This window comes from Calonectris borealis, chromosome 2 (genome assembly GCF_964195595.1).
Source record: "Calonectris borealis chromosome 2, bCalBor7.hap1.2, whole genome shotgun sequence".
Taxonomy (NCBI): Eukaryota; Metazoa; Chordata; class Aves; order Procellariiformes; family Procellariidae; genus Calonectris; species Calonectris borealis.
Genome location: NC_134313.1, coordinates 133,348,853 through 133,366,401, shown reverse-complemented (window position 1 = coordinate 133,366,401; position 17,549 = coordinate 133,348,853). Strand labels below are relative to the sequence as shown.

Here is a 17,549-nt window from a genome sequence, read left to right as displayed (position 1 = left end):
AGAAATGTGTATATTACAGTATGTTGTAAAGCCCAGACCATGGTATCTTAACTGTGTATAACAAATTCTTCTGCTTAATGTTTTCTCTTTCTTTATTTTCGTTGTGGTTTATTTTATTTTAGGTTGGTTGGAGTACTGCAAGAGATTATTACACATTTCTTTGGTCACCTATGCCAGAAAATTATGTGGAAGGATCAACTGTTAACTGCGTGCTGACTTTTCAAGGTGAATATAAAGCAGTATCTACCTTTATTTTCCAGCCTACACGGCTTTTAAAATACTTATCTGTTCATTACAATGCTGAGGGTTGTATAACAGTTCTAGACTTTTACAAAAATAAATTGGAGGAGAATTTTCCACGCTTCGCTGTGTGAGGTTCAGTCTTATTTTAGATGTCAAGGAAATTGTAAGGGGAAGTATGTGACTTAGTATGTTTTTACATAGTAATGGATAATATTCATGGCTGATAGAAAGAGAAGCTCTGCTGAAAACTATTTAAATACAGAAAATGACTTTGTTTAATCATCAGCAGGGTTTTTTAATCTTGGCATATCTTAACGCATAGTGTCTTTACATTGTCTTTAGTCTCTGAACTTTAAACATCATTCTCAATGTAAAGTGATTCTTGTGAAAGAATAAATAATGTAGGTGACCTTTTGGTGAAGGTTCAGAGTTGTCAGAGAGTAGCAGAGGACCTTTTGATGATGAGGAATTGATGAAAATGAAGTTTTTAAGAGAAAAAAAAAAAAAAAACAAAACAGAAAATGTTACACCACTGTTCAAATCTATAGTATAACTGCATTTTCCACACTGTGTGGAGATTAGATCCTTTCCCTCCCCTTCCCAATTTGAAAAAAGATCTAGTAGCACAAATGAACAAAGTGCAACAAGGAAGATCAAAATTAAGAAATAGCATCTCTGTAAAGGTGTGGAGTTACAAAGATGGGAGCCTCTTCTCATTAAATGTAAAAAGGGACAATGGCCATGGATTGTGGCCTGGGAGGTTTATGTCTGATATGAGGAAGAACTTTTTTACCAAGAGGGAGTAGTGCAGCACTTGAACAGGTATCCCTGGTTTGGAAGGTTGGGAATTCCACACACTGCATTAGACACAGCCATGGTAGTCTCAAACTGGTGCTGACAGCAGTCTCTTGAGTGGGAAGTTAGATATAAGGAAGAAATTCTTCACTATGAGGGTGGTGAGGGACTGGAACAGGTTGCCCAGAGAAGTTGTGGTTGCCCCGTCCCTGTGGCATGAGTGGGTTCATTGTTCATATTTAAAGAAGTAGGAGCCACTGATGTAAGCCACCAAATGACAGGTTCAAAACGGAGAAACTTGTATAACACAGTCAATGTGCAGAACTTCTTGCCACAGGACATTACAAATGTCAAAAATCTACACGCGTTCAAAGTTGCATGTAAAAAGACCTCTATTAAATTTGTTTAATGCTTTTCTGCTTACTAACAGAATTTTATGTACCATCTTATGTTCTTTTTTTACTTCCCAGAGTTGGCCTTAGTCTTTGTGTGTTACTGCTTAAAATATATAGAAAAATAGTAATTGAAGTCCTGAAATGACTACTGTGTTAGCTTTTTGGCTTGTTAAAGCTGCAAATAGTGATAGCTTGGATGAGTTCACTGTTCTTTGTCTTACCCAACTCATTTTTTCTGATACTTTCAACGATGATCACATCCACGTGATCTGACCATTTTATAACCTTGAAACCTGTGAAAAGTACGTGTGCTCTGTAGGAACTGGAAGGAAGTCATTAGTTTCTTTTACAGTTACCAAAATTCACTGAATGAATGAAATTGGGTTGGACTGAAACTAAAAGTGACCTAGAAGCCTAGGACTCTACGTACCATTATTAGTCCTTTGTACTTAGAATTCTGTTTTACCACACATGAAGAGACCAGGTAACTCTGTCCCATCTGTTACATTCCACGCCAACAGTGCACCACTTCTATAGAGCTGCCAGATTTAATCTCCATTCAGACAGTTTCCCAGTTGTCTTTGGCAAGATATTTTAGTGCTGCTGGGATGAGATCAGTAGAGCTTACAGGAGCTTAATTAACTGAGATAAATAGTAAATGTTGTGCAATATGCTTTAAGTAGGTGTGCTGGAAGAAAATAATCAGGAATCTCTTCTCTCCAGTACCTTAGATACAAGAAAAAAGACTTTAAGTAGTTTTAAAATCAGTTTGTCTGAACCAATATGAAAACTTGCTGGATCTGCAAAGTACATTGTTCTGAATTTGTTTCTGCATAGTGTCACCTTAGTTAAGCATTGAATCAGGTAAACTGAACCGCAGTGCTATATAGGAAAGTGTAGTCAGGGCCAAAAGCACAGAATCCTGAGGTTTTAAAATTAAGATACTATTCCCTGAGCTACAGTTAATAAAGTATAAGACTAATGGAAACATGAAGTGCTTGATACAAGTACTGTCCATATAGCACATGTAATGTTTTACCATTTGTAGGAAAAGTAGCTAAGAGTACTGGGAAAAGTCTTCCAGGAATCTGGAATAAAAGTTGGTGAACAGAAATTAATGATAAAGTTAGAAAGGGAGCAGATTGAGTTGTGGTGAAATATGAACAGAAATTGGTGACATCACCTGCTGGATTGAACATTAGGTGAGAATTTATTATGCTAGTATCATACTCAGGCTGGCTAGAGTATTTGATAATTAAGTGTTTTGAATAAAAACAGTTGATTTTCTTACCGTTAAACTGCATAAGGTGTGGTTTCTTGCATTTACTAATAAAGGTAAAAATCTCATTAGTTCTGGAAATGATTGTTTAACATCCACAAATACTACCATGTGAATCCAGGTGATGTAAGAGACTTGATGTTTAAGCTTTAGTGGCCAGCAGTTCAGTTGAATAGTCACACAGAAATTCTTCCAAAATAATTTGCTAGCAGCATGCAGTATTACATAGCTACAAGAAAGATGATTTATTCTTACCTTGTAAGGTCTAGAAGAATTTTTTTTTTAAATTTTGAAAAATAAGCTCTTTTTTAAGCCCCCACCCCCCCCCGGCAGCTTGTTAACATTGTATCATCCGTTCAGAGCATTCCCGTGCTTTGTCATTTAAAAATAGCAAAAATAAAATTGTGGCTACTCCACAAAAAACATGCAAAAAATTGAACCTGATAAAGTTGCAGATGTCTTGTCATTTCATGTTATTCTGTCTTTGTCTGTTTTCTTTGGTTGAATAGGTATTCCAGGGCCAAAAAAATCTCTTACTCTTTTTGTTCTGTGATTGTACAAGAGTTACATAATAATGTGGTCCTGATCCAGCTTCAGGGCATCTCATTGCTAATAATTCTGTCTGCTTCATAAATATCTAAACAGCATTACCTAATGTATGTAAGGTGATGTGTACATATAGCACCTATTACCTGACACTGTTTTGGTGTTTGTCTTGAAAGCTAGGAGAAATTGTTGGGGGATGAAAGTTACTAAATAGGATGACTTTTCCTTTCTGCTGTTTTGATGATTTATCTGTGCCTTACTGAAGTAATGAGCATGAAATTCGTAAGTCGAACATGATCTGATCATTTGTTTCCAGATGGAGACTTGTACGTTTTTGTAGAATGTTTCTTCAAAGACGAATTTGTTTTGATAGGATATTATCTACCAAATGATGATGGAGAATTTTACCAGTTCTGTTATGTGACTCATAAAGGAGAAATCCGTGGAGCAAGCACACCTTTCCAGTTTCGTACCTCTTCCCCTGTTGAAGAATTGCTCACTATGGAAGATGAAGGAAACTCTGATATGTTAGTGGTGACCACAAAAGCTGGACTTCTTGAGGTTTGATTCAACAATTCTTAAAATGTTATCTTCTTATTTATTGTTTTATATATACATACACTCAGAGGATATAGTATTGAAGAACAAATCAGGAGGAAAAAACCTACATATGTATGTGTAATGTATATATTTCTGGCTTGTTCCCCAGTATTTGATTGAAGTTCAGAACATTTGCAGGTTAAATGAGTAAAGATTTTGAACTGGTTACGAGTGTGGTATAGTACTAGGCATAGACTGGGAAACCAAAAGAGGGTAGATAGTTGCCTATCTCTCACATCTGTAGTCTCCAACTAACTGGAGGGGGGAAGATACCCTTTGTGTAAAATGCTGCTCATTGTAACGAAAAAAAATTAAGGAACCGGTATACTTTTATTTGTGCACAAGTGAAGAGCCCTGGAAAACTAAGCTGAATAATTGCAGGTGCCTAAGTATGTTAGAATAGCTCTTGTTTTATTTAAAGCAGTGTTCTGTGTGTCATGTTCTTTGCTAGGTGGATGTGGTTAGACTTGTATGCTTACATCCAGAGTCAAGATGTTTCCATTCGCTTGTTGGTGTTTTGCAGGCTGAAAACTACTTTTAACAAAAAAAAAAACCAAACCACAAACACCACACCAACCCTCCCCACCCCCCCAAAACAACAAAAAAACCCCAAACAACAAAACCACCGAAATCAAACCCAAACCAACTTGATTGTATGAGTTGCTTATTGGAAAATTGCTCATTATGGTTTCCTTACCTTGCCATGAGACATTTTATCCTTTTGTCAGTTGCGTTCATGCATGTATTCTATTTACACTTTTCAAAATTTAGGGATAAGAGACTTAGTGCAGAGATACATATGGGATATTTTTGCCTTTCGGATATGTACTTATAGTACTAAAATGAAAGAAAAATATTTTTTCAAACCATTTTGATTATCTTGGTTCATAGAATCATAGAATGGTTTGGGTTGGAAGGGACCTTTAAAGGTCATCTAGTCCAACCCCCCTGCCATGGGCAGGGACGTCTTCAACTACATCAGGTTGCTCAAAGCCCCGTCCAACCTGACCTTGAATGTTTCCAGTGATGGAGCATCTACAACCTCTCTGGGCTACCTGTTCCAGTGTTTCACCAGCCTCATCATAAAAAACGTCTTCCTTATTTCTAGTCTGAATCTACCCTCTTTTAGTTTAAAATCATTACCCCTTGTCCTGTCTCTACAGGCCCTGCTAAGAAGTCTGTCCTCATCTTTCTTATAAGCCCCCTTTAAATACTGAAAGGCTGCAGTTCGTGTGTCAGTCCTTACTTTTGGCTATGTGTGTGTTCATTTTTTTGGTGAAGTTGCTCAAACATTGCTTTAGAGTGTATGTTTCTCTCTAGACTCAGCAGCCATTTTTTCACCAAGCTGTTATTGTCATCATTAGCTCTTCCATAGTTGCTGTCACTTGGGAACAGTAAAGGCACTTCACTTAAGGAGGGAAAACTTGAGTATAAATCAAGACACGGCAAAGTGTGCTGTCTAATGGTAATGTAGTACTATTCAGTTAAAGCAATGATACTTCAGAAATTTGGGAATAAGGGGAAAACTGTAAAATAACCTAGCCAGAGGGGATGCATTTTGTGCTTCTGCTCAAACACTGGAGTAATTTGTTATCCACTTATTTGATAGGAATGAAGGGGAGAAAAATTACCAAAAAAGAATGTTTTTTTTGGTTTTTACAGTTTAAAATTGAAAAAATAATAAAAGAAAAAGAAGAGCTATTAAAGGTAACTTCTGTTCTGGAAAAGGAAACGGCACAACTCAGAGATCAAGTTGAAAGACTGGAAAAAGAACTTAACCATGAAAAGCAGAGATGTGACCAACTGCAAACAGAGCAAAAGGTTAGTTGTTTACCTGATTAAAGCTGACTCATAATGTCTGTAAGCCTCCCTTTTCAAGAACCAGATAAACTGGGTGAAAATCAGCTATCAAAACTCCTCAGCAGTTAGACATTTACACTAGAATAGGTCAGTTCCTATTAACCTCCTGCCACTATTCCTTTTATGTCGTAAAATGGTTAAAATATTTAAGGCTTTTGGTACCAGGCTTGGTAAGATACTCGATGACAACTGTTACCAGATGTTTGACATATAACTGTGGAATTCATAGTGGAAAGTAGTTGATAGTTTAAAGTTCGCTTACATTAACTTAAAATGGAGGAAGGCTTTTAAAAAAACCTCCCATTAAGGAATAACTACATAGAACACAGGGTATTGAAAATGATAAAAAATTTTGGTATTAAAAGCAAAGATCAAGACTTAACAGAGAATACTACTGCCAGGGCACACACAGAGTGAAAAGTAACTAGTCACTTCTCTAAAAGGCCTCACAAAGGTCTGAAGATTTTGAAAGGGAAAAGAAGCACAAACCTAAAAATTAATTTCCAGTGTTAATAGTGAAAATATAAATCTAGCCTAAAACAAAACAAGCTTAATTTGGAATTCTATATATGGTAAGGAGGAAATCTAATATTATAAAAAAGGCACAAAAAAGTTGGACCTAATTTATTTTTAAGCTGCTGCTTTTTAAAAAAACAACTTTTAGGAGAAGATTAAAAACATGTGGGAGGGAGGTGGTGACATGGACAAATTTGAAGTAATGAAGCCTATATAATTTAGCTGTGGACAGCGGTTAATAGGCTATTTCTAAGCACTAGCATGTATATGTCAACAGTTCTGCATGATACACCTTTAATAGAAAGGAATTTGTTGAGGGAATTTGAAACTGTTGAACCTTTGGAGTTTGATTTTGAACAGTCGTAGTGAAATGGACTAGACTGTTGGGTAAGGAAAAAAGAAAGGATAAGATCTTGTTTAGAAAAAAGTTTTTCCTAGAAAAGAATGATTTTAATTTCAAGTACATGGGAGAACTAGTTTAAATCAATGAGACAAGAATTAAATACTTAGAAGTATGCATTTCATGGATTTGCAGAATCATAAACTTGGTGGATAAATCTGAATGAGCCACATAGATACCTTTCATTGTCATTTGAGGTTCTCCTTTAAAAAAATGTATGAAAGTAAATTGTCAGTTCTAATCCACGTTAGCTTTACAATGCTGTTTTAGAACAATTTGTCAAATGGGATTTTGACGGATGTCCAGCAAGGACACAGTTAGACTGTATAGGAACAAAAATGTCTTGGTGCTTTCTGGCACTTCCCTGTGAATTTCTATAATCAAAAATACTTTTGCCTTTAAGATACCAGAAGATATCAGGAATGTTTCACTTTTTGGTTTGTTTCTGCCTTGTATTTTGTTGAAGTGGTGATGCAATGTGAAGAACTTCTGGCTTATATTTAGCTGAGCTATAAGTAGACGTCTGATCTGAGGCTGATACTATAGAAGTTTTCTAACTCATGCAATTATTTTTTGTCTCTTAAGTCCTTGACACTGTCTTATTTTACATCTTTTATGTTCTGTTGTCTGTTTTTCACTTGTTTAAAAAAAGAAAAAAAATCTGCTGATTGAAACATCTTTCATTTGTTTATATACATAAGCAGAATATAAGTCCAGTGTTACTCTTGAAAATTAAACAGGCATCTACTAAATCAGGTGCAATAAGTTAACTTTTTCATCACAGGAAAGTTTAATATACAATGCTTTATATGCAGCTTTCTCTCTGAACTTTCCAATCTTAAAGATGACTTCCCTTCTTTCTCTCCTTGCCTGCCTACGCCAATACATGAAATACAGCAGTGGGTCAAGCGATTATATGGCTTATCTTTGCTGAGAACAATGTACAGTGCGTAAATGGATTGATTTAAAGATTCCTGAGCAGCAGTTATATAGCACTCAGTAGGATTACAGTACCTAGGTTTTATTTTCTTGTGGTTTGTTTAAAAAACCAAACAAACAAACCCTCCAAAACCACTCCCACCCAAAAAACCCAGCTAATCTAGTCACCTTCATGTGATTTGAATAACTGTTATTGGTGATAAACCTAAACAATGCATTAACTTGGCTCGTTTTTATATAAGACTACATGGGATAACCTTGAAATGCTAAGTAATCAAAATATATGTGTATTTTATGTAACAGCAGAATCTTCACCTCTATTTAGGATTGAGCTAGGTTGTTTTGGTTTGGCTTGTTCATTTTTTTGCCTTTAAGTTACATAATGAATGTTTTAACTAAGTAATTTTGTGGGTTTTTTTATTTTCTTCTTTTATTCCTAGTGCTCTTTTGTAACATACAGGTGGATTTTTAGTTATGCTCTAAACTTGTCATACATAAATAGAAAAAACGTGGAGTTGATGAATTTAAAATTTGTATTTTTTAAAATGTTTAACTTGGGTAAAGGTTTAACTATTTGGAGTTCTATTTAAAAAAATTCTTTCAATATACTTTAGAGCACATTAGGCTAAAGAAAAACAATTGATAAAACAAAATAGCCCATATAAGAAAATATAATTACTGTAAACAGTACATATCATTACCTTTGTAGTTTAAGAGGAAGCTATAAGTGATAGAAATCTGTTTCTGTTAAAAATAAAGCTAAGCTACATTTAACCCATGTACAATCTCTTAACAACATACTAGTTTTTTTCCTTTTTGCAAGTACTTCCATCAAGAAGTGCACGGATAATATTTCTGCTTGTCCAAAGAGCCCTCTAAAAAACCACAATAGTACAAAGTACTTTATTTAAAAAGCGGCAATTACATGAGCAAAGGAAGTGGATATGTCTGTACAGACATATGTATTTGATTCTAATTGAGTGCAGAGCTCTTTATGCTGCTAATGTATTGGCAACTACTATTTGTTTATTACCATTTGCATTGTGATAAGGGGGCCTTGGAGTTATGAACTCTTTTATACAGAATACTTGTCAATCAATTTTTCTACAAATCTTACTCGCTTTCTTTGGAGCAAATAATACGGATATCTGAGCTCACGTCTTTGTCTTTTGATCAAATACCTTATTAAGCTACCTTATATTTTTATAATTGAATTGAACAGAATGTGGATGGTGTGGTTAGGGGTCATAGTACATAAGTTATATTACTGTGGTACAGAGTAACAAATAGAAGGCAGATTAATGATGGAAAAGCTCTGAGTTTGTAATATGAAAGTGTTTTGTTAAAACACAGTTCCCTTAAAATCCCCTTTTTATGCATGTTTATTCATATGCCTCTAGGCTACTTTCCTTTTTTTGGTATTGATTTTTATCAGTCCTTTGTTTTCACAAATAGCTCAGGAGTAGTTTGGATCATTGAGAACTATCTGTAGAAACGTTGATTTCTTAATATAGACAGAATAGTTGTTGACAGACAATGTCACAGCTATATCCCAATTAGCGTTTCCCTCCCACTCTTGATTATTTGATCTCTCTTCCCCACCTAGTTACTCTCATAGAATTCTGGGCAGTGGAACTACTGTCTTCTCTGTCTGCTTTTTGCCTAGTTGGGATGCTTTGTAAGTCGTCCTTTAGAGGCTCTTATGAAGAAAGAAACTAAAAGTAGATCAATCTTTTAAGAACATAGCATACTGAACAATCTGGTCAGGTCTAATACAATCAGTGTTCCACGAAGGTTGAATATTGGGCTCTATGCATGTTTTTAAGTGGTAAAAATATTCCCATTTCTTGAGTTTTAAAAACAGGTGAGTTCCTGTGTTTGTAGCACTTAAAACTGTAATGACCACAACAAACTACAGATTTTGGTTTCCTAACAGTGCCCTTACTGTTCAGGAGATACAGTCATTTGTTGCCTTCTTACAAGATAGCCATCGCATTTCCCACCAAAGTTAGGAGGAACAAATGCATTCCAGGCCGTTGTTGAAACATAGCTTCTAATGCATGTTACGGCACTCTAAGTCACTGCTTGTCTCTAAAAGCTTCTATTTTTTTGCTAGGTTTGGGTTTGTGCTTTTTTTTGTGATGTGTCAGGTTTTGGTTTTGTTTTTTTTTTTTTTAGTATTTTATCACATTGGAGTAAAAAAATCTGTATTTTTACTTGTATTCAACACATTAACAGTTCTGCAGACGTCGTTTTCTCAGGTTGTCATTGCCACCATCACAGAAAAAGAGTATTTGCAAGACACACAGCTCTGCGCTGGTCAGTGTTTGCACTCAGAGGGAGTGTGCTCTCCAGCCCCACTGTTTTTAGTGCACGCTTCATATGTTGTGGTTATTACCATTAAGTTGTGTTAATTACCCCACCCTGCCAACGCTTAAGATCTTGTAGAACTTGGGACAAACTCAGTCTTAGCAAACTTCAGCTCTTACAGAGTGTGAAGGTTTAACTTAATCTGTTACATTCTGGGGGGGAATTCAGAGTAAATGCGAAATTATTAGAAATGTTTTAGAAGTGTCACATCTTTTTCTTACAACCTTCTGTTAGTGTTTCGGAGTTAATTTGTTTTTACTAGGATGATGTTCCCTGATAGCATACTTTTATTTAGAATCATGCTGTATATACAGCTTGCAACTCTACTAATATAACACTGTTAAAATAATGATGTAATTACTCACTATGATTATTTTACTTAAGAAGATGACACGTGGTAGTCACCAGAACTGTTCCAGGTTGCTTTCAATATTTCAGCTTTTGCAGTGGTTTCCTACTGAGATAACTTCTTCACTGGTACATACTCAAGTATGTCAAATCACACTAGTAAGCTGCTTTTATCTGAATATATTTTACTTTTGGAAAAATTGAAGAACGTTGAGTCAAAAACTGAGTGTGTTTTTTTAATCTAGAAAATAATAATGCAAATATTTCTAATCTATATCTTATACATTATGAATATAAAAATATATACCTCTCTAAATAAAAAGAACGCATGCTTTTTGGTCTTCGTGTTCCCAGTTTTGTGTGTACTTAAACTGTGTGTAAGCTCTCTGGCAGCAAGTGCACTTGCCTACTGTTTTAAGATGTAATATTACCGTGCTGAACAAGAGAAACATGCAGTAGTCATTGTGTCAGTCTTTCATCGATTGCTCTTCTGACACTCTGCAACTATTCAATTTTGTGAACACAGGCTTTGTACGCTTCTGTAGAGAGCAGAGTTTGCAAATGATGCTTTTGCAATCATTTGTCTCCCTCTAGTGGGAAGAGAGTACTTCTGAACTGATTTCTTTAATGTCACAGTGGTGACAAGTCTTACTCCTGTGGTAGTAGTTTCTGTAAATGTTTAACTTGAGTCAGGAGCAACAGATTTGCAGATTACCTGCTCATTTTTTGATGCTGTGAACATTTGAACAGTGTTTCTGTTATGACACTGGCATAAATTGAGGCAGAAGTGAATTTACTGACTTGATAAACTTGTTCTTTCATGCTTTTTGAACATTCATTTCACCATTTAACTTTTTAAAAGTGGGCTAATTCATCTGTCTGATGGGGAGTTTTAATAAGACATCCATCAAAATCCACATTCTACTGACAGGTTCTACCTCCACAGTAGCCTTATTCACTGGAGAGTTTTATTCAAATATTAGGGATTCATTTAAATTGGCTTTTGATGCCATTTTATAAGGAAAGTTCCTCTGGTTAGATAGTGACAAAATGCTGTTGTGCAGTGTGATATGTCAGCAGTCCAAGTGCCCAGTTCAGACTGCAGGCGTAAAAGTAAGTGAATCAAGTGTTTTTTCAGTGCCTCTGTTGATATTATTTATGTGTGCTGCATGTGCAAAAATCTGATGGTCAGGGAGATGCATTGTTTTTAAAAAAAAAATCAAACAAACCAATCACCCAAAAAGCAAAACCCCAAGCAACAACCAAAAAACCACCCTCCAACCCAGAAAGCAAAACCACAAAAACCCACACAAACCCCCCAAACTTCATGTAAATAATGTTTTAAAGATACAAATTAAACACTCAGAATTGCTCAGGTTGGCACCAGCAGTTATAGCACCCAAGGGTGCTATAAACATTCTGTGAAGGGAAAATGCTGTTTTATTGTTTTAGTGACTGTTCTGTACATGAATATTTCTTAAACTGATTAATGGAAATTTATTTCACTGGATGATTGAACAGATTCATCTGAGAGATTCTTAAATATTTTAGATAGGTATCCTGCCTGCACTTCAATTCAAATTACGTATTCATGAGAATGACTCTTTGCAAAAGCGATAGCTTATAGTGAAATTATAAGGTGTTTTAAGAAATTAACATTCTGAAATGTAAATGCATGCTGCAAAATCGTAGTGTGTCTAAATACTTCAGCTGCCTCCTGCAAAAACTTGCACGTCTGTAGTCTTAATGACAGTAATTGGGTGACTAACGTTACTTAAATGAACTTTTACAGAGTTAGGCCTTAGTTTTGTAGAGTTTTGATCTGTTTAACAATGTTAGTTGAAAAGATTAACACAATTAAGTTACTACCACTGTGATATCTTAGGTTTTTGGAATAGAGAGACTTCAGTGTTTTTAGAGCAGTATTTCTATTGCCAATCATAGTCACAAAGATAAAAACTTAATATCATTGAGTTTATTTGGAATTGGTTTACTGTTTTACTTTACTGAATGCTTACATTTTATTTTAGAAAGGAAAATTACAACTTGAGTTTTCCTTTCAGAACATACAGGCCCTGTGTTATGAGCACACTCGGATTTTGCAGTGGCTGCAATGGTACTGTGCTGTGTTCATCATTTGTCCTCAGAGGTCCTGTAAACAGAGTATGATGTCAGCCAAGTGTTTTACACAATTCTGTTGGAGCTGCTCTGATGTCAATGGGATAAACAAAAGGCTCCTGCAGATAATTAATCTAGATTCCCTAAATTCTCTACAGGGTATGAAGCATAATGGTTCTCCTGACATTAAATTAAGTCTAGATTTAATCAATCCAGCTGAAACTTGAAAGTTGCTGCTGCTTTTTTTTTTTTTTAATAAATTGCCTTGTATTTGGTGAATTGACTTCTTTGGTTTCAGAGTTGCATAGCTCATTTTTAACCTTTCATTCTTCTTCTTCGTTACAGTGTATGCATTCTGTAAAAAGTAAAATAAAGATTGCAGATATTAGCCATTAATCAAAGGTGAATGTTTTAGGTGTGGAATGGCTTTTAAAAAGTGGATAAGGAGTTTTACATGTGATGAAAAGGGAAGATGAAGCATAAAACCCATGCTGCCCGTTGCCATACTGCAAGATGTCACAGCTGGAAATAGTCTTGGATTGTATTTTTCAAGTATTTTATTCTGTCTGTTGAATCTCTCTCTGCCTTAAGTATGTTTGAAGAATGCATTGTGTATGTTGATTCACAGGAAGGGATGTCTGTACCGCTTTGCTTCCATTAACCGGACTGTACTCTGAAATGTTTTACTGGTGTTGCAAAAATCCATTAGAAGTAAGAAATAAGTAGGGAAAGCGTGTTGTTCTTCATTGTTGAACATACAGATTTTTGCCATAGTTTTCTGTTATAAAAATGAGAATCTAGAAACCTTATGGCTATTCCATTCTCACATGAAAGATTATTAGTCCTTCTGTAGCAGAAGTTTAATAAATAGATTTTAAACATGTTTCAAGGAAGAGCACAGGCATGATCTTTGCATATCCTTTAGATAGAGCTTATAAAAGCTTTATGAGATTTCAGTCGGTGTATTTATGATTAAGTTACACAAACCTAAAGCAACTGATCTGTAATTTAGAACTTTTTGATCTCAAAACTCTTTTCTTTTGGCAGCTGTTTGCAATGCACTGTAAACAAACCACATTATGTGTAGTGGCAGTTCTTTGCGGGGGGAGGACAATGTTTCATGTGATTACTATAAAATTATTTTTAAAATAACGTCTTAAATATTTTGCCATTTTAGAATAGCAATAAAGATTTTGGTGCCCCCATCTTTCTTCTCATTCTCTATCTGAAAGTTCATCAAAATTTTCAAAGTGGAATTTTGATTCTGGGGAAGATAAATTCACTTGACAAAATATATTAAATTTTCTTTGTTTCATTTCACTAGTGAGACTCCTAGTAGTTATAGGAATTTTTATTTTGGTAGCTTTTTGTTTTGCAGCAGTGAAGCTGACTTAAGTAATTTCTGGCTGCTTATTCTGGCCCTTGTGGTGCAGTTTGCTTCCCCCCTCCACCCATAAGGCTGTTGCAACTCTAGGGAGGGGGGACGGAGGGAGCTGCATTTTTAACTGGATTAAAAATACAATCCAGAGTGAAAATAACCTTAAAATTGTTGGGTGTTTTTAAACCAGTTCATTAAAGTGATTCATGTTCTTGCTGTGCTTTTCTTTCTGTTAAGAAAGTGGAAGAAAAGGTATAATATTTGTAGATGTACCAGATAAATTACAGAGAAATTAAGTAAATAATAATTACAGAAAGTAATTATCTTTTTTGTAATAGAGGTTGTACACGTAGTTGATGTGTTTATTATATTTTTTCCCTTTAGACTTCTCCTAAAACACAGTCGACTTTTACCTGTAAAATAGTCTAAGAGCACTAATTCTAAATTTTACAGGCTCTGAAACCGCTGTAACCAGAGTGTATGGGACTAGGATTGCAGCATCTAAATTGAATTGCTAAGAATTCTGTAAAATAACAAATCGTCTCTAAAAATTAATCCTTCTTTCTTTCAAAACTGTAGGCTTTAGTTGTATCTAAACAAGTTTATTAGGTGAGAATCTGTTAAGTATGGAACTTTTACATTTTAATACCATGTCCCTTTAGAATAACTAGCAAAGCAGCATCAATTGTAATGCTGTTTGTGGAGTGAATTTTTTTCAGGCTATTAATTCCTTTTAATATATGTTACCTTTGGCAGCCTGTTTGAACTGTTTGTACAGTTTGTATATATAATGTATCAGTTTAAATTCTTTTGAAGGCACTTGGGTTACAACAGTTACAGTTATACCAAAGTGGTGTTTAGAGAAAACACAGATATGCATTGAAATAGACTTTTTACTATAGTAGACTTTCAAAACAGGGGCAAGTAATTAGTCTCCACTGCACTAGGGAAGGACAAGCAGTTACAATGTGTGTAGTTGCTGCTGGTTATATAGCAAGTTTTACTTGGAATACTGACTTTAATTAAAATATCCTGCCTTCATACACCAAGTACATACATTTTTGGTTGCAGGAAACTGATAGCTCTTCAAAAATAAAGACCTTACGAAAATTGTGGGTCATCTTTTCCAATACTGTTTTCAAAAAAGATGGGACATTCATGATCTCTTGAAATTCTTTATTATATTAAGGCTTATAATAAAGCCATTTAGAGTTTAAATAGCTGTAATGTATTAGTCCTCTTCTTTTTTTATAGCATATGTAACAAAAATAAAAATCAACTTTATGTGCTGGTGTAGTGTTTAGGAAGTGATTGAGTCATCAGTTACATTTGCCACCCCTCACAATTCAACACCCCCTCCCCCCCCTCCCCCTCCCCCCCTCCAAAAAAAAAAATCATAGTGCCCAAACTTCTGTTTAGTTGCTTGTAAAAGCAGGGCTTAATTACACTTGCGAACAGTGTATTTTGACAATTAATGAGTAAAAGCAGTCCTCATTATATTTTATTGTACTTAAAACATTGTTAGTTAGGTTGGAATCTGGCCAATAGGGGTTCTCCGTAAACTCTGGCTGATGTGTTTCTCTTGATGTAACAGTACAGTCTTGTTTCAGGGCATTGAGCTTTGTTTAAAAACGAATAGATGAACTACTGCTTTAATCTTCCAAATGTAGAGCAGAAAGACAACTTGTACCTTAGTATCTGCACAAACACTGTAAGTCATGCTGTAGTCAGGCATGTTGGTCAGTCTGTCTTGACCTTGTTTACGCTTTGATTCATAGCACTGTCATGGTTGATGCTAAGCTGAGCTTTATTGAATTTTGGTATCAGAAATAGTAGCTTATTATCTCGGTATGTGTGTTCTACTTTAGTGTTATTAATTTCTTTTCTCAAGAAAATAGTATTGTATTGAAAATAATGTTTTTCTGGGTTATTTAAGATGACCTGACTTTAAACGGCCATTTTGCTGTGGTGGAGATGACGTTTAGCTGTCCACTGCCTTAGAACAGTATGGACGTTACTGTAATTAGATAACGAGTGCAGTACTTAAAAGTGGCTTCCCATCTTGCATCTGTCAGTTTTCTGACAAAGGAATCTGTTCTGGGTGTTGTCATCATCCTCTGTCTCAGCTTCCAATATCCAAGACATAAATCCCGCAATTGTTTCATGAGCTTCCGTGAGCTTTGTGAGACTTTTCATGTGGAACTCATTAGTCTGGAGAAGAGGAGGCTGAGGGGAGACCTTATCGCGCTCTACAACTACCTGAAAGGAGGTTGTAGCGAGGTGGGTGTTGGTCTGTCCTCCAAGTAACTAGCGATAGGACGAGAGGAAACGACCTCAGGTTGCGCCAAGGGAGGTTTAGATTGGACATTAGGAGAAATTTCTTCACTGAAAGAGTGGTCAAGCATTGGAACAGGCTGCCCAGGGAAGTGGTTGAGTCACCATCCCTGGAAGTATTTAGAAGACGTGTAGATGAGGACCTTAGGGACGTGGTGTAGTGGGCATGGTGGTGTTGAGTTGATGGTTGGACTCGGTGATCTTAGAGGTCTTTTCCAACCTTAATGATTCTATGATTCTGTGATTCTAGCTAGGAATGTGTAATGTAGTAACTAGCTCTGCGTCAGTTCTTCCATTTTTTTTTTTTTCCTCCTTTTGCCTGCAGTTGTCTTTACTGTGACTTGCTTGAGTGGTGTAACTGTCTGGTCAAATGCAAGCTTTCCTTCTTTTCAAGTAAAAAAAAGTACAAAAGAAAAATAGAAGTTCCTTATGTTTTCTAAGCTAGGTAGTTGATGGTTAGTTTGCAGAAAGGAGGTGGGCAAAAGATATGAAATATAGCTTTGTTTGTCCGATACTCTGAGGTCTTTGGTAGTGTCTGTGTAACGAAATGCTTGCGCCAAAACAAACTCCTTATTGACTCCTTATTAATATATTAACTACCTGTAGCAAGTTTATTATATTTTTATATATTCAATATATATATCAATATATATATTTATGTATACTTGAAATGGACTTGTCATTTTAAGGAAGAGAAGAAATCTAATGACGGTATTTTAGCATTAATTCAAATAACGTTATAGTTCTGAAGATATACATTCTTAATAACATCTATTTGCAATTTTTTTAAAGAATAATATTCAAGCGTCAGAAGCTCTTAAAACTGAAATTGATGATTTGAAGAAGAAGCATGATGAGGCTGCTTCAAAAGTTCTCCAGCTTGAAGAAGATATCATGACTGTTACTCAAAAAGCCATTGCAAAAGAAACTGAGTTAGACAGGTATTTAGTAATTTTGTTCCTTACCTTCCTTATTTTACTGTTTCTTTCCATAGGTGTGTTTTTTAGAATAACAATTTTTAATGTATGCATCAATTTTCTGTATTAATAGTTCTGTACTATTAATTTTTCAATGTCTTAGTCTGAAGGACAAACTGAAGAAAGTGACGCTTGAGAAGGAGCAACTTGAATGTGTGTTAAAGACAGAAAAGGATGAAAAAGACCTTTATAAGGTAACTTTATGCCTTGCACATTACTACTTACTCTTCTAAGTTCTCTCCCCAGACTGTGTTTTCTAGATCCCTATTCTTGAGTCTTGTGCATAACTCTGAGCAGCTTTAGTAGGATCTACATTGCATTGATTTTTACTAGCATAGCTGATTTCTTATGCTGGTATTGAGAGACACCCATATTTAAAATAAAATATAGTGCCCCCCCCAAAAAAGGGGGCAAAAAAAGTCTTACATGCTAAAATAATGAAATTCTTAGG

At 35.4% G+C, this 17,549-nt stretch overlaps 1 protein-coding gene across 8 annotated transcripts in view; it reads left to right on the top strand.

Annotated features, from left to right (window-relative positions):
- TAX1BP1 (Tax1 binding protein 1) overlaps nt 1-17,549 on the top strand; it is a 66,742-nt gene that overhangs the window by 21,561 nt on the left and 27,632 nt on the right. For 7 of the 8 annotated variants that reach the window (XM_075143492.1, XM_075143498.1, XM_075143497.1 and 4 more), the window contains exons 3-7: nt 123-225; nt 3,632-3,819; nt 5,521-5,679; nt 16,914-17,062; nt 17,202-17,292. In XM_075143492.1, the coding sequence (XP_074999593.1) occupies nt 123-225; nt 3,632-3,819; nt 5,521-5,679; nt 16,914-17,062; nt 17,202-17,292 (690 nt within the window). The remainder of the gene's footprint in view (nt 1-122; nt 226-3,631; nt 3,820-5,520; nt 5,680-16,913; nt 17,063-17,201; nt 17,293-17,549) is intronic. The other variant, XM_075143495.1, reaches the window with a different exon arrangement.